This window comes from Calypte anna, chromosome 7, assembly GCF_003957555.1.
Source record: "Calypte anna isolate BGI_N300 chromosome 7, bCalAnn1_v1.p, whole genome shotgun sequence".
NCBI classification, from domain to species: Eukaryota; Metazoa; Chordata; class Aves; order Apodiformes; family Trochilidae; genus Calypte; species Calypte anna.
The window spans coordinates 6,236,293-6,254,385 of record NC_044253.1 but is presented as its reverse complement, the minus strand read 5'-3'; the positions used below and the strand labels follow the sequence as shown (position 1 = coordinate 6,254,385).

Below are 18,093 nucleotides of genomic sequence, written 5' to 3'. Positions count from 1 at the left end.
CAATCAGTAACCTTGGCCCCAGTGATGAAGAGATTGAGATCCTGAGGGAAGTAAGAAGGAGAAGTTGTGCATGAAAGTTTGTTCCTTGATTTCTGGACCATGGGCTTTTAGCTTGTTCTGCAGGACAATCCTGTAGGATTCAGTGGGAAGGTTTCCTGAAGGACAAATGTGATACAGGGAAATGTGGTCCAGAAAAAAGTCCTCCAAAGCATGCTGATGGAGAAGCTTAGCTTAGGAGTGCATACACTGGTGCAGTCTCTCACTTTCTGCAGAGTATGGTGCAAGGTTGTCTGGATGCAGGGAGAGAACCTTCTGCTTTCTTAGTCTGGTGGAAACTGATTGCATGTGGAAATAAATCAGGTTGTCACGTGTATGTGTTATGTGGTCACACATCTGTCATTAGCAGTGGAAAATTGTTTGGGCAGCAACTATTGTAACCAGACAAATTCAGATGAATAGAAATGTTGGCTGAGTAATCATGAATATTGTGTATTTGCCTGTGTAAAAATTATTGTGGGAAAGTATTTAGTTGCTTAGTTTGCCTGTCAAGATTGTTTTATTGGTTTATGAGAATGAAAGATGGTGCAGAAATGGTTTGGGAAGAGTGATGGGACCATAAACCCAACTGATGTAATTGATGGAGCCATTTGAGACCTTCAAGCAGAAGAATGAATGACAAACCTGCCAACTTTACCTTCTTAGGGACTGAGCTTTGAGGTTCAGGAGATATTTTCCCCTCCCTTATTCTTAAGAGAGTAAAGCTGCAACTGGTTTTAGCATGGAAAGAATTTAATGTAAATGGTTTACAAGCACATCCTGAGAGCAGTGAAGGTTCTTTAAAGAAATCTGAATTTTTTGTTTATTTTAAAAAGACCTGAAGTTTGTGTACATTATTAGTCATATACATGCATCCTGTTTATATAAAGTGAGTGAAGAACTCACTTTATATATCTGCAGTAGTATCAAGACTTGATGTAAACTAAAAATCTTTCCTTGAAATCTGAGAAAGAGCTCAAGTCACTTAGGGTCAGTTTTTAAAGATGAGAAATATCTTGAGTTTCTGAATTTCAAATAGGACAGACTGTAAATGTTTTTAGCATTTAATTAATATGGATTCCATTTTCTTAGCTCCCATCATTGATTTTTGCCATTCAACCAGTCATTTCTCTTTGTATATATAAAATATATGGCTTACTGTTAAAAGGATCTCAAATCAAATTTGCTTTACTTCAGAATATTCTGAATGTTTATTATGGGAATCATAAGAAAGGAATAGACATTTCAAATAGAGGAATATTTCCAAGTGACTTGACTGACTTAAAGAATCCCCACTGGAATTAAAACTCAATTAGGTGCAGTTATTCATTACCCTTAGTGGGAGAACCATTTTTATTTCCAGAACTCCCAGTCTGATTTACCTGCACCTGAGTGTTGTCCATCTGTTGAGGGTGCAGACAGATTTATTAGCACTGCAGTTCATGGATGGATGTGCCAACTTTGCTGTGAGCTTGGGAATTCTTTAAACCTGTCTGGGGAGAAGTCTGAGAGGTGGAATTCCTTCTGGAAGGGGCCAGATAGCCCCCTCCATTTCTGAAGAAAGCTCTTTCTGTAACATTTCCTTGTTTCCTTATGGTGATAGTGAATGTCCATGTGCTGGTTAATGAAGCAGCTGGGACATGCTAATGAGCTGGTTCATAAGGAAACCTCTTACTCATATAAAAGAAACAAAATTAAAACCCCTTTGAGATCTGTGGTTTGGGAGTAGTAGCTGAGTGGTTTTGTTCCCCCCAATTCACTCTCTGTTCTATCTGTCCAGCTGACTCTCTGGGGGGTTTGGAGTAATTAGGTGAGGAAATTTCCATGTTTATTCCATGACCTGTCATTAGTCATCTGCAAAAGTATCCACAGCTTCCACCATGACCTGCAAAGCACTGGGAGTATCTCCTTGGAGAAGGATGAGGAGCTGGCTCCAGTACTTCAGAACCCATGATATGGAACTCATGACATTTTACCTATGCTTCTGGTGCACCAGGTACAGACCAAGAGAAAAAAAACAGGGATTGATTCCAAAATGGGAGTGAAATGGGATAATTTGTGTGTAAATATCTCCAAGCATCTCTCTCAATACCTGTGCATGTATATTTGATAGCTAGGTAGAGCACATTCACACATATATGCTTTTCCTTTTATTAAATAATGTATGATTTTCCTTAATGGGATGTGCCTTGAAATATGAAGCAAAAAGGGTTGGCTTGGCTTTTTTCTCCCATGCAGGCACTCCTGAGCTTGAGCACTTGGGTGTTGCAAGGTTCCTTAGATAGCATCTCCTTTCAGTAACTCCTTCCCTTTGGGACTCATCTGCTCCTTTGATGAAACACTTAGGGAAGCAGCAGCTTCTGTCAATATTTTGTAAGTTGGGGGATTTCAGGTGTTATCATGATGAATCCAAATGTGACCTAAATTGAACTGAAAGCAGCTTGAGGCTGGCATGGCTTTTTATCTTCTTGAATCGTGTTTGAAGCTGTGGTCCTTCTTTGAAGCATATTTAAATTAATAACCACTGCATTTTCTTGACAATACTGGTCAAGATAATGTGGGATTTCCATTATTCTGGCCTGGTTTTCCATCATTTCCTGGTTACAGTGAGGATGATGAATGAACATTGCCATGAAATGATATTTTAAAACATTAGTTTAGCAGGGCTGGTGACACTGTAACAGAGATGATTGCTGGTGCTGATGTTTAATTTAAAACTGTCTAAAAATTTGTACTTGACCCCTTTTATATAAAGGTGAGCTTGAGGCATGCTTGGTTTATGGAGGTTTCACAGGTGGTCATGACAATACTGTAAGTGTCAGATTTATTTTGCAGGCTAAATGAACACGTTATACATTCACCAGAACCACTCAGAGCTACAGAACATAATTCTTTCAATTTGAATTTTCATGCAAATATCTTTATTTGTAGTGTAAAAACATTGGAGCAGCGAGGTACTCTGGTATCAATTAGTAGCTGTTTATAAATATCTCTGCAGTTATAACCAGCAGAAGTGCCAGATGTGTAATTACATTAGCACAGTTATTCTACAGAAAGCTGCTTCTGTGAAACAGAAACAAGCCTAATGTGAGAGTCTTTGCTTTTTAGAGCATGCATGCTATGCACATCATTAACCTGTTAATTAAGTCTATTAAGGACTACATTTTTCGAGGTCTTGTTAGATGATTACTTATGCATAAGAATATGTTTCTCAAAATCTTCAGTTGCATAGTGTGTGCTAACATTGTAAAAACAGATGCTTAAGTCTGGATGTAAAATCTGTGTACAGCATATGTACACCTGTAACTGATATTTTTCCATGTTACCATTCTTAAAAAAAAAAAATATAAAATACAGCTTGGTATCTTTTATGGCAACAGTGACCAGATTTCAAAATTCAAATTTGTTCATGTCTGCTCAGCAAACAGCCCCAGCAGAATCCCTGAATGCTCCCAGCACCCTGCCACATCTCTTAGAGAGCTGTAAAAGAAACATGGGGCTGTGCTGGCAAAGTCATCCTAAGGATATTTATTCTGAGATGTTAAAGCATTTGGAGGACTTGGTTTTATCATTTGTGCTGAGGCTTGTGAAAAAGTCTGTAAAGGTGCACATCTGTTAGGATTTCAGTGATAGCTGACAACTATTCAGAAGTATGCAACCACTATAAATTCAGAATAACATGAGCTACATGTCTGCCAAAAAGGTAGTGAGGATCTAATAGCATTGTAAGGCTGACCTCTGCATAATTTTAGGGTCTGGGTTGATGCTTGAACACTTCCATCTTTAAATTACTGGAACTGACATTTTCTTTTCAGTTTTCTTTATTTCATCAGTGCAGATGTTGAAAAGAAAAGAAAACAGAATCAAGCCAACAAACCACCAGCTGTCTGTTCCCCCAGACATACTACCCTGGCACCCTGCATTAGCACCTTGCCTGCTGCAGGACTTGCAATGTTTGGGCTCCTGTTTATGGACTGAGAGAGGTTTATGGCCAAGACTGGAGTGTTCTCTGCTTTGTTTATCCTTAAAATGTTACTAGATTTTGCTCTTGGTAATCAAACTCAGCTGAAAAAAGAAAGAACAAAATTAAAACCTAAAATGAATAGAAAATTCCTCTTTATGTTGTGATGCTCTGTTGTCCCAGTTCTAGGTTTTGTTGCTGTGATTTGGGAGATTTGCAGCAAAGCTCTGCAACAGAGGAGCTGTTTCTCTGGGTAGGGTGTAGTTGGTTGCCATGCCCTGCTCTCCAGCACCTAAATACTTCTACTGGGCTAGTTAAAAAAACCACAAACAACTAGTTCACAAGCATCACAGGTTAATACAGCCTCTTCATAAGATCCCTGGATCTCATTCTGGCCTGATGCACAGCTCTTCTTCTGGCAATATTTTGTTCTCACTCACCTGCCTGTGTAGCCATTTGGAAGGATGCCTGGTAAGAGCTGCCTCCAGATGGGAGGGAGATTTTTCTTTCTTCACATACCTATTTAGGTATGCTGTGCTTACTTACATCTTGTAATTCTTGTCACAAGATTGCCAAGATTTTTCTAATCTGAACACCTGCAAGTCTGAATGAGGTAATGTGATCATGCTCTGCAAGTGCAAACTCAAGTATTTGAGCTATTCTGTTCTTCTGGACCTTGCAATCAAGAAGATGAATTTATGATGCAATGGGAGATCATTTCAATTTGAAAGAGAATGTCTTTGTCATTGCCTTCCTTTTACATTAATTCCTCCTCCCCCTGCACCTCCCCCTCTGACCCCCCCCAGTTGAATTTTTGTGAATTTTAGTTATTTAATTTAAGTTATTTAATTGGATGGGGGGCTGGTAGGTTTGTTGGGGTTTTTTTGCTATTAAGTTTTTTCGCAGTGGGTTTTTTTTCATTATTATTTGTGTGTGGGTTTGTTTGTTTTGTTTTGGTTGGGTTTTTGTTTTTTTTTTTTTTTATTTACTGTATGCCTGTCACTCTTGCATCTCAAAGCCCTTCATCCTGGTTTATGCTGTCTGGAAACTTAAGCTCTTGGCCCTCTTGGATTGATTATCTGCTGCTCACCTCTCAGCCATTCCCCTTGTCAGCATCCTGTGCTCACAGCATCTATGAGATGAGCAGATTGATTTACTGCTGGAGAACACTTATCACTCTCCAACTTTGGCATAGCTGCTCAGATTGTTCATTCCTGCCCAGCTCTTTCCAAGTAGTGCAGAGAATTGTGCTTATCCACAAAAACTTTTCCTCTAGAGTTTGGATCATTTAGGAAGAATCTAGAGTAAGTATAGTAATAAGTGGCTAATTATGGACTGTGGATAAAAAGAAAATGCTCTGTAAAAACAGTTTCTGTAGTTCTACAATTGCCTGTGTCCAGTTTTTATAAAATTGGTTGTGCCCATATTTAAAGATAGTACTTGTCACATGAAATAATTATGCTGTCTCTTGCCAGGGAGTTATTACAGGTTTTCTCCCTTTATGCAGACACACTAATTAGTAGCAATTTGGGCACCAGGGGAAATCCTGCCCATTCTATAGCTCTCCTATAATGCTTATTAAGAATAACAACTGTCTAGCCCATATGATTGAGAAGGTATTTTTTAAACAAGTACATGGTACCTGTATTTTATCACCTGGCTTTTCTGTTCTAAGAACTTTGGGCAGCCCTAGTTCTGCTCTGGAGCAAGGGGAGTACTTAGAGGCAGAAGGGATGCCCTGGCTGGGGCTCTTCAGTGGTCCATCCAGCACCCCAGGACCCCTTGGAGCCCCAGTTACACCCCCCAGGAATACATCTGGACCTTTGTGGACATCAATCTGCTGGAGGCTGAGGGAGACCTAATGCCATTCCCCTGCCAGGCTCAGCAGCACCTCTGTGTGCAGTTCTGGATTGTGATTCCCTTCCCAGGGTGTGCTGATTACTGTAGTCTGAGAAAGAATGCTGGCTTCTGTGCTGTAGTGGGTTATAAAATATGTAAGTTGGGAATAGCATGAAGTTGAGCAGAAAAAGATGTAATTCTCCCTTAAAATGATGTCTAGAGAGGGATGCACACGTTTCTGTGATTATGTGCATGTGAAGGAAATTCTGATGCTTCAGAAAGGTTTTGCAGGTGTGCAGATTTGGTTATTATTTCTCAGCTTTTCTTCTCGAACATTTTTCTTTTTAATGAAGAAAAAAAAGGTTTAAATGTTTAAAGTTTTGAAAAATGGAACACTGCTATTATTTCAATGAACAAAAATAATTTAAACTGTGTTAAAGAGAAAACTAGAAGCCACAGTCTGGAAGATGGGATGGTGATGTTTTTGTCTTTGCCAGAGCAGCCAACCTTTGTCAGCAGATTTCCTGGTGTGGTTCCTTTCTAGGTGTCCATTAGTACTGATCTTGATGTTCTTTGGTAAGGAGATGTGGCTGAAGTGGTCTCTAGCAGAGCAGGGGGTATCTGCTTTGCAGGGATCCCACCCAGTTTTGGGCTATTAGCAGGAGGGTGAACCTGGGGTAAAACCTGGGAGCTGCCCACTGGAGAAAGGGCTTGGAGAGGCTCCCTGGATGAGGGGAAGCAAGGGGAGAACAGTGTAGTGAAAAGGAGGAAAAGTCTTGTGCCAAACTTGCTGGTGTGGATTTGTATAAAACTGGTGTGGGCCTTCTGAATCACCCAGTTCCTACAGGCAAACATGAAATAATTCACAATGATATCAGCTCCCTTCTGCTTCCCTGCTAATACTAGAGTAGATCTTGGCTTCTTGTGCTCAGAGGGATCTGAGTTTTCCTATGGGCTTGAGAGAATATATAAAGATTCCAGATCTGAAGAGGAGGCTGGGGATCAGTAGAAAGTGTCATTGAGTTAGGTGTCCAGCAGCCCATGTATTTATTCCCTTGGGTTCCCCACGGGAAAGCTGGTGGTTTGGGTTGCAGAAGATGCTGAATAACCAGTATTTTTTTTTATTCTAGGGGTTTTATGTAAAATATAATATAAGCCCCAAAGTCAAGATAGAGTGACTGAAGAAACTTTTTTTCAGCTGCAGTTTCTATTAAGGTAACATTTGCAGACACCTTATGAAGACTATTATGTTTTAAAAGGAATTGGTTTTCATAGATGCTTAGAATTTTAAAAAGGTCAAAGTTTGATTATATCTATCTGTAATCCAGGATAGAGATGTTTTTATTCTCACATGCAGTGTACCTCTCAGAGTTGTAATGTGCTGATAACATCTATTTATACTTTCTGTTTTAATAGGATACATAAATTTATACACATTTTGGCTTTGTCTCTGATTTTTAGTTTCTATCAAGACAAGAAATCTGTTCTCACAAACCCATGTCAGACGAGTATTACAGAAATGTTTTGGAAAATGGGGGTTGGGTTTTTTTTATTTTATTGTATTTAATTTTTTAGCTAAGATTTGAAAGAAAAGACTATTTTTCCCTGGTTTGTCTGTGGTGTGTGGGCACATGGCTGAGTAGTTCAGCTAATGCAGTTTACATTAGTGCTTAGCATTAAGAAGTCCTGCCTTCAAGTGCCAAGGGGTTAGTAAATCACTGAATTTTCATAAACAGCAGTGTTCATTACATTGTGCTGCAGAAAGACTTTCTTGCTGGAGTGTGCCTTGAGTGTTACCACATGTGGGTGATAAGGCAAAAACCTGGAATGTAAAATTGGAACACAGTGCTGTATGGCTATAAGTCACTAAACTTCACTTCTATTCAGATCTAAAATAAAATGAATAACTAAGCTGCTGAATTACTCATTGGTGTAGGTCATGAAAGTTTAAAAAAGCGCCGAAAGTATTTAAAATTAATCCCAGGAATCAGAGGAATTTTATGTGCCCTGTGTGACACATTACAAATAGCACAATAGTCTTTTATTTTCTCTTGCATCTTTCATCTGAAATATAGTAGAAAGTGTTTTACTGGATTGCTGTGAATAATAAATTGCAAAATAATTGAGACAGTTAAATATGAGCAAGGAAGAAAAGCTGTATTTTGGCTGAGATGTGGCAGTGGATGCAGGGTGGGCACACAGGAGGGCTCTTCCAGAAGGCAGGGGAGCAGGCAGGTTTGCTTACAGCAGCAATGCCTGTATTGCTTTGTAATATGAAATACCTAAATATACCAGATCTGATTTCCTGGACTCTGCAGGGAGCTGGTCCCAAATATATCATTTTGGGCAGAAATATTCAATTAAATGGACACTGCAGCCATCTTCTGGAGTTACAATCACATCTGGTGGAGCTATTCCTCAGCCAGGCATTGATGAAGTTGTGCATCTCTGTTGTGATGTTTGGGGATCTTTGTCTAAGAATTAGTATATTATCTTTAAAAAACAGGTTCTTAATGTTTAGAAATGGCTGCTCCTAAATTTAATACTTAAACTGATAGACATAGTAAAAAAGTGTAGAGAACAAGAGGACTATTGCAATGATTGTCCCTTAATCTTATCAGTGTTCCTGGGCTGTTTTATCTATCAGATGTGACTTGGAGAATATCTATTACCTGTTAGAAGTAAATTACTGACACAATACTCTATTTAACTGATTGCTGATTTTACCCTAAGTTGGCAAATTAGTACATAGCTACAGGGACAGAATAATTGTGGGAGATGCTTATTGTTGAATGAATTCTCAGATGGTGAAATGGGTGCAATTAAGCTAAATGTCACATTAAACAGAACATAATTATTGTAGCAATCCTTACTAAGCAACAACATACTTACTAAGCAGCTCTTACTGGGATTCCTGTTTAAGGTTTGATGTATAGTGGTGTTTTACTCTGTCTATAATATGTAATTATTGTCTGAATAGCCCACTTGCCTGATACTTGTGTGACCTGGGTGTCAAAGAGCAGATGTCACTGTATCCTGTCAGACATAATTATTGCATAATCATATGTAGGTCTCAGAGGCAGGAAAAGCAAATCAGTGCACACTGCATCAAATGAACTACACTTGCAGTGGCATTGGGTGTTATTAGTAGAATTAGAGAGGCTGTATGGGATGACAGTATGGTGCTCTTTCTGTCTGAGAAAAGATGGCAAACAGAACAATGTGTAGTTTTTCTTTATTGGGTAGTCGTAATTTATTAATGCCTTTCTAGTCATTGTTGTCTGCAGTGTTATGGATGTCTTGTAAGAGATAGCAAGATACCTTTGTTTACAGTTTTCCATAAACAAGACTTCCCAATGTCCCTTACAATTTTTGTACAACTCAAACAAGTTTTGCTTAACTTTTTTTTTTTTTTTTTTTTAAATAGTGATTTAATTCAATTTCTCTCTGGTTTGGTTGACTAATGGATTTATTTGTGCTACTGCATGTTCCTTAGTACTCTGCAGATCCCAGTGGTATTTTTTAGTGGAAGTGTTTTAGTGGCCTGATAGAAAGTCCAAGAGGAGAAAGCCTTTCTTTCAGTGAGCTGCTCCTTCACAGAGTCATCCAGATTGGAAAGGACCACGGGAGGTCACCTGGTGGAACCTCCCTCTCTGAGCAGAGTCAGCATTGAATTCACATGAGGTAACCCAGGGCTTTGTAAAAACCTCCCAGGATGATTTTCTAACATCCCTCAGGTCAGCCTGTTTGGAGGGTTACCTCATAGTGATAAGGTTTTTCCTTATATCCAGCTGGGAGGTTTTCTGTTTCAACACATTCCCACTCTCTCTCATTCTTCCACCTGTGTCCTGCTGTGATGAGATCAAACATCCAGCCAGGATCTGATTAGGTTACAGTGGTTAGGAGGTGGATTATATCTGTTCTTTTATCTCCATCTTTTTATACTTTCTACAGACAGATCACCATGAAATGTATTTCCTTTTGTTTAGTCTTCTGTAAAGCATGTTTCTGAAGTTCTGGCTTTGGATGCCTAAATTCCAGTGTGTTTTTAATAAACTGCAGTTAATATTATTACCCACATTATGCTGAGATGTTTCTTTTAATTGACGCAGATTTATTTCAAAGAAAGTGTGAATTTAACGACTCTCCTAAAAATAATTCAGTTCTAATTACAAAGCAGACTATTCACTAGGAAGTATTCATATCCTTCTCCTCATTTAAGCTTCTGAACAGGATATTTAACTAAGCAGTGAAACACTGTGGATGGGTTTACTGCTGCATCCTGGAGAGATGAGATCATCAGGAAGTGAAAAAAATTTGTGGTAATGGGATTTGCATCTAATTTTTCCCTATTTTTCATGCTGGGTTTTTTTGGTGTGCCAAGAGCAGGCTACTTTTTTAGCATGTTTGCCTGAGAATAATTGCAAATTGTGATGTGTCTAACAGTAGTTTAATTACTTTTGAGTCCTTGCTTACATGGGTTTTTTGTAATATTTCATGCTAAATTCACATCTGACTTTAAGTAATGGCCACTTCTTGCTAAGGCTTCCACTGCTTGACTCTTTAGCCTGTTAATGTAGAGATTTGGTAAATCTGCAGCTATTATATTGAGTAGTTCATGAGCAGCAGCCAGAAATCTATAAAAGTATTAATGAAATGAGATCTGTGAAGTAGTGGTAGGTTTGGTGGGTGTTATTTGGCCATTCCTCTGCTACAACTGCTTTGTATTACTACATGGGGGTGTTAATGCTATTTTTAATGTTATTTGCCATCCTAAGAAATCAGTAGTAAATCCTGAAGTGGTGGAATGTGTTTCAAGTCCCCATTGATGAGTGAAATACTGTTACACACTCTGCTGAAGGGAAACGTTATTGCACTTGAGTTTTGGCTTTAAAAACAAACTAGTGAAACCCAAACTTTCCCCATACTGAAATTTCCATCTCTCAAAAACTATTAAAGTGCTTTTACTGAACTGCTTGATAGAAGTAGATGCTGAAATCAGCTCATAATATAGTTGCATTGCAATGCTCAGTCTTTATGGTAGTTTCTTTCCTCTGTTGATGAAAAGCCACAAGTACTTGAGGTTTGGTGTAGCAAGATGAGAGTAGATACATAATCTCATGTCTGGTTTTGAATCATTTTGGCATTTGTGTAAGAATATTCTTTTAAATCTATGTCTGAAGTATCAAGGATGAACATGTAAATTGTCAATGGACCTCTTCATGTAACTAAACTTCAACAGAGTATTTAAAGATCCTTCTTTTTTTTTCATTTTTTAATTGTTTTTTATTATTATTATTTTTTTAATATTCAGTAGTACAACTTGCAGAGCACTGTGCAGTTCTATGTTGCCTTTTCCCATTCAGGCTCTGTGTGATGGCTGAGTCCTTATCTTGGACTGAGATCTTTTGGTGTGAAATAGTGACATAAAATTCCTTTTTATTTTTCATCCTTAAATAACAATGACAAGAAAACCCCCCAAACACCAGGAATGCTTGCTCACTTTTTAAAAAATAAATTATTACACAATGTCAAGCCCCTGTCTCTGGAGGAATGACTCCTCTACTCATGAAGAAAGAACAACAGGATTACCAACAGAATCACCATCAATTTAATGAAATACCTGGTATTATAATCACAGACATTATGGGCTGTTTTGGGTTGTTTTTTTTAATATATGTGTGCTTTTTACTGTAGCATAAGCATGTAAGTGATTCTGTTAGTTTTGAAATCAATTTTAGAAATTGACTGGAGCAACATTTCCTAATATAAATTGAGCTATTTATTGTAGGTTCATTTTCTGCCTTGGAAAAATACAAAAGATAGGGTAGTTGCAAGGCACTTGCTGAGGAGAATTAATGCATGTAATGTTCTTATTGAGTGAAATGTCTGCTATGAGGCACTGGAAAGTTTTTAAACTTAGAAATGAGTCGAGACCCTCTTGAGACACGATCATCAAAATCTCTTTTATATGTTAAGATTTGACCTGAGTGCTTTTTTTTTTCTCCTTTTCCTCTTCACTTTGCAAGCAATTTTGTACTTTATAGCCCTCAGATTATCTTTGCGGCTTGGTGGATTTTTTGTCGAATAATATTGTCACAGAAAAATCTTTCTATTTAGCCTTGTCTGATTAAGTTCACTTGCAAACCCTCAAATAAGATTCAGAGGATTACACAGATATGTTCGTGTGCTCCAGAAGTAAAGATGACATTGCTGGGGTTTAATTTTGATTAAATTTCTCTTCCTGAATGGTGAGCTTTGCCACCTCTTGGAGTGCTTTGTGCTGCAGTTGGAAGTGACTGAGAAATTACTGAGGAGTGGGTGCATGTGAGGTGCTGGGGCTCTGCTCTTGGAGCAGCACCCAGTGGGACCTATCCTGCAGTATCAAGTGGGATTCAAACTCATATTAAGAGGATACTCCAGTATCCAAACTGTCACGGTTTAACACTGGCCCAGCAATTAAACCAAATAACAGATGCTCTCTATTAATGTCTCAATCCTCCTTGATAAAGAAAGGAGAGAGAATAAGGGAGAGAGACTTATGGGTTGGAAACTAAACTACACAACTTTAATGAAACAGTAATGATAAATAGGAAAAATTACTAAATAGATACGAATATACAGGAAAATGGAAACCACATTCCTCCCTCCTTTCCCCCAGTAACTCTCATGTCACCACCGAGGCTGCAGGGCAGCCCTGGGAAAGTCCAGGTTGGACTCCTGGAGTCGGCAGCAGTCAGGAACCGGAGGCAGGAACACACAGATATGGGCTGGCACGGATCAGGACCACAGGCAGACGAACGGACGGGATCCTTCCAGGATGCCGGGTGAAGGAAGGGAAACAGGGAAATCAGAAAATCCAGAAGTCTGGAAATCTGGAAATCCGGAAAAGATCTGGCTCGGCCCTTGTGATGCCTCAAATTTATACTGAGTGTGACGTATATGGGATGGAATACTCTGTTTGGTCAATTCTGGCATCTATCTTGTCGGTTCCTCCCCAGAGGAGGGCTCAGGTGGGACCTCTTTACTTCTCCTGGATGGTAAAATGTTTTTCTCAGAGCTGAGCAGTGTCCTTGGCTCTGCACACCAGTCTCTAGCAGTAACTATAAACATCAAGTGTTATCAATCCTAGAAGCACACACTGTCTGAGAAACTTGCTGTTAATTTCAGCAAGTGCAACTACTTTCAAGAGACTTAGCTAAAAGCAAAAGTACAAGACAGAAAATCACCTTTATCCTGGACCAAACCAGGACACAAACTCCTATTAAGAGAATATTGTTATTTTCGTAGCATTTCTCCTCACCATTTTATCACCATGGTTGATGATTCAGCTGCTTCCCAGTGCAGTTTATTCCATTGACTAATTGCTCTATTAAGACTGTGTCTTTCTTATCTAACACGACTTTCTTTTCCTATTAGATTATTGCTCCTTTATGATCATTTTTATATTCATTTGTACAAATGAAATTAAATATTCATATTTCCTCAGGCTTTGGGATGCATTTTACTGCTACAGAAGTGTGCCTGGCCCGACTTTATTTCGAGACGTTACGGGGCATTTTTTTAAAATTTTTTTTTACCTCAAGTTCTGAGTGGTCCTGTGGTGGGAATATGCTGAGAGGAGGATTTATTGTAGAAAACCAAACACAGCAACCAGCCCCATTAAGATTGCAGTGGTAATACCAGGTATTTCATTCAGCTGATGACAGTTTTGTTGGTAGTCTTGTTCTTCATGAATAGAGAAGCTAATTCTCCAGAGCTAGGGGCTTGACGCTGCGTAATAAAAAATATAAATAAATAGATAAAAATTAATGTTGTTTTTTTTTCTTGCTGTCGTTAATGAAGATGGAAAAATAGATAGGAATTTTATGCTTCTCTATCAACACTGTAGGATCCCGTCTCCTTCTTTGGGAAGCTGTTGAGCAATTTCAGGGACCAGCTGGTTGTTATTTATGTTTTAATACCAAGCAGGGCACTGCTGGGGTGCTGTTGGGTGCCAGGGTGGGTGGGTGGCAGGGTTATTTCTCAACACCCCCTTCTTTTGCAGGTCACTGGGGCCGGTGCGTGGGTGACTGCGGCTCGGGGGGCCTTCGGAGTCGGGCCGTCTGGTGCACCCACGCCGAGGGCTGGACGACCTACCCCGCCAACTGCGAGCAGAAGGAGAAACCCGAGAGCCAGAGGAGGTGCTTTAAAGTCTGCGACTGGCACTTGGAGCTGTTTGAGTGGGAGGTTTCGGGATGGGAGAAGTGCGGGCTGGTCCCCACGGCTGGAGGTGAGGCGGGAGCCGGGGGCTGCGTTACCGCCCAGCACGGGCTGCAGCGCCGAGGGGTCCGCTGCCTCCAGAAGTGGAACAGAACCGTCGTGGCCCACGAAATCTGCGAGTACTTCACTCCACAGCCTCCCACCGAGCAAGCCTGCCTGGTGCCCTGCCCACGGGACTGCGTTGTCTCCCAGTTCTCCAGCTGGTCCCAGTGCGGCACGGGCTGCGCCAAGAGCTGGCAGCACAGGACGCGGGCCCTCATCGCTCCCCCTCTCTATGGGGGTGCCCCCTGCCCCAACCTGACTGAATCCAGGGCTTGCAGTGCTCCCACCTGTCCTCTGGGAGAGGAGGAGCACACCTACAGCCTCCGTGTAGGGCCCTGGGGTCAATGCCAGCTTCCCCATCCTGGAGAGGTGGAACTGTCGGGAAGGACTATGTGGGATTTGGGTTCGGATTCTGGAGAGAGAAACACGTTTGGATTTCAAAGCTCTGAAGCCCGGCACCGTCCTGGGGAGGTGGAGATTGGGTACCAAAGCAGGCAGGTCAGGTGTGTAAGGAGCGATGGAAAAAACGCGGCGTTGAGGTAAGGGAGCTTCATCTCTTGGTTCCATCCCCAGAGGGTTTGTTTGATGGCTCTGCCTGGCAGTGCCTCAGCATCAACGCTCCCCTTATTCAGTTTTAAAATGCAAATTTTTATGTGTTTTCTTTATAGCCTCCGTTTTGATTTAATTCCCCTTCTTGTAAGGCCAGCATATGCTGAATATTTTGCGTTCCACTACTGTTTGTGGCTGTTTAATTCATTTTATGTTTTTAATAATTCTCTTCTGGGTTTTCTTGTTCTTTTTAAATTTTTGTTGTTGTTGTTTTGAGGGAAACATTGGGGAAATGGAATTATATATCACATTATGCTGTTGCTGGGCCCTGGCTTAGAGGGAGGGAGGTTTTGTTCCCAGTCGTGTACTCCATATATTTGGCAGAAGAGGAGGCTGAAAGTTCATCAGCTCAAACTCCTTCATTCTTGCAAATCAACACTGAATATAATAAGTCTGAAAAGTTGGCCTCACGGATTTCCTAGCAGGTGTTTATTGTGATTGTCCTCGTGCTTGTTCAGGAGTCTTCTTGTCTGGGTGTAGCTCTTGGGTGCTGGTAGAAGAGAGGGGCCTTGCACATCTGCCTGGGGTAGTGGTGGTTGATTTCTTTCCTTGTGTGTTTTATCTAACAATTTCTTTTGCTCTCTGTAACTTCCTTTGCTGTAATTCAAATATGAAGGTTACAGTAATTTGCAGCAAATAATGGAAAGATGAATTATCTCAATTTCTTCCATTAAGCAATCTAAGCTCTCTCAGGTGGAATTTGAGCAGGTGCCAGGAGCTAGGACGGAGAAATGGATTGAGTTCTGAGAAAGTTAAGTTTTCTGGACAACTTCTTGGTTTTTGTTTTTCAAGGTATTAAAAGTTCTTGGAAAAGCCTGCTCTGAAGTTTTGCAGAAATCAAGCTGTTCTTAAGTAACCTATAGCTTCTGGCACTGAAGCTTACTCAAATGGTAGAGATAAAGGGGCTGTTTTATGTCCAATTCTCTACCCCTTCAGTGTCTTCAGTGGTTTTGCACACAAACTGAGGTGAAAATATAAGTTCTAGCCTTTTTCTTGCCTCCCTATTACACCTGTTGCGAAATACAGATTTTTTTTTTATTGGCTGGAAAAAAGTCAAGTTTTGTGAACTGCTCTAGCAGTTTCTAACATCTTGACTGTACTACTTGTTTCTAAATATATGCAGGTTCTAAGTATACAGATTTTATGCTCACATAGCTGTTTGACTTTAATGGAGTCACTTGTAATTTATGCCAGTGTGTGACCAGCAGCAGGTTTATGTCTGCTAACACTTGTTAGCTGCTCTTCTGCCTCTTGTATCTCATTCTTTGTATCTCATTCAAAGGCTCTGGGAAGGGGAACCTAATTCTGTTAAAATTTCACATGCTCTGCCTTCACATGCTTGGTGCTGTGTTCACTGTAAGAGTGAGGAACAGAGGACGTTATTTCTACAAATATTTTCTCTTTTTTGTGTTACTGTGTGAGTCATACATTGAATTTCTGGATGACAGTTCAGAAGGTCCCATGAGCTTTAGTTGTAGTGATTCTACCCCTGATTACATAGTCTTCTTCCTTGCTCTTTTTTTTTTTTTTTTTTTTTTTTTCCTGATCTAGCCCTCTTTTGGGGAGTGTACAATTCCATTAACCACCTCCTGGCAGACTTTTTCTGCCGAGGCTGTGGCTCAGATTTACTGCTGAAAGCTTGAGCCTGACCCATCTCTTACTCTTACTCCAAATATCAGATGAAAGCCCATTGATTGTGTAGAGAACAGATGGTCATGTCATGTTACAGTGTCCAGATAGTCACACACTTTTCCTTTCTCCTTTTGGACCTAAGATCCCTATCTAAAAATTCAGCCTAAATCCAATCAATGTTTAATGCCAAGGCTGGACTATCATGGATATTTAACACCTCTGACAAGGCTTCCCTGTAGTGAAATGAGGCAACCAGGTGCCACTAATTAGCAGGTAGTGAGCATGAGCTTGTGTTAAGCCCACCTGTGCCTTATTAGGGCAGAGCCCCAACTGCGCATGAACAGGATTAGGGGGCCAATAAAAGGTGAGGCCTGAGACACAAGTTCAGCTCATTCCTGAGCAAGCCAGCAGAGAGATTGGTTGAATCTGGAGCAGTAGCAGTGAGCCAGGCTAACCAGTCCTGAGGGCAACCAACTCAGGGCACCTTTTGTGCACTTCTGCTGGAACACCTCTTGGACCTTGGAGCGCCGTGCCCTAAGAGAGGTTCGTCTTGCAACACTTCCCTTTCAGCATCCCCTGGAAATGTCCTCCTTGTTGTGTAGTGTGACAAATTTACTGCTGTTCTTCTGAAGAATGGACCCAAGCTTGCAGGTGTTGCTTTACAGGAGGGATGATATTTTGCCTCCTGATAAAGAAGAGTAAATCCACTTGAATAACCCCATAGTAGGGGTTGGCAGGCAGCCAAGCCTCTGCTGTAAAACTAGGAGGAAGTGCCCAATTCATGCTTTCTCCTTTTTCTGGCTGAGGTTTTTGATTTCGACAGAGAGCATTGAGTAAGTACCTAGGAGAGGTATGAATTAAATTTCTAGAAGACTGAAGTGAGGGAGAGGAATATCCCAAGAAGTGCTTTAGCAGCAGGCTCTGAGCCTCTGGTCTGCCAGGGCTTTGCTACCCCCTGCCCTCCCACCACTGCCCAATTCTTGTAGAAAAAGCAGCAGATAAGGGGAGCAGCCAGCTACACCCCCCAAATGTGGTATGTGACCTAACCCTAACCCTTTTTATAGGTATTGTAGGCATTTATAATGCAATGGCAAAGATGCATAACTTAGCATCAGTTGTTGAACTCTCTGGGGTCTGATCTCAGGGCTGGGAGTCATGGGAGAGGGTACTGGGTACACTTCTGGGTATCAAAGGACAATCTTTGGCCAAAAATTGGATTTTGGTGGGCTGGGGTGTAGGTGTTTTCTAAAGACTAAACCACTTCTTATAGCTGCCAGGTTACTGGCAGGAGATTCTTTTTGGCCTCCTTGATAACAAGTCCGCAATTGATGGGGATGGCAGGGGACGTTCTTTCTCCTGTGAAATAGGTCACAGCACAGGGAAATGTGCCTGGTATTTGTTTTCAGTTTTGCACTGATGCAGAAGTTATGCTGTTGAACACTGCAAAAAGGATCCTTTGGTTCTCCTTAGGTAAGATCTGGAGATCCCTGTGCATTGTAATTAATTTTTAATTTTTTTCATATTAAGAATTGTTCCAATGAGGAGCTGTGTGTGTCTGTACAGACCTTGAAGGTGCAAGGAAAAAAATCCTAGCAATTTTAAATGTAAAAACTGTAAACAGGAATTACTTGGAGAGGAGCATAAGCATTGGAAATATCTGCTGTATCAGGGAAGTAGAGCTGGGGAAGTGTTTTTGATGAATTTTTTTCAGT

At 40.6% G+C, this 18,093-nt stretch overlaps 1 protein-coding gene across 1 annotated transcript in view; it reads left to right on the top strand.

Moving 5' to 3' along the window:
* The window catches only part of THSD7B (thrombospondin type 1 domain containing 7B), a 271,583-nt gene that overhangs the window by 37,650 nt on the left and 215,840 nt on the right, over window positions 1-18,093 (top strand). Inside the window, exon 2 of the mRNA XM_030454359.1 lies at window positions 13,884-14,679. Within this exon, the coding sequence (XP_030310219.1) occupies window positions 13,884-14,679 (796 nt within the window). The remainder of the gene's footprint in view (window positions 1-13,883; window positions 14,680-18,093) is intronic.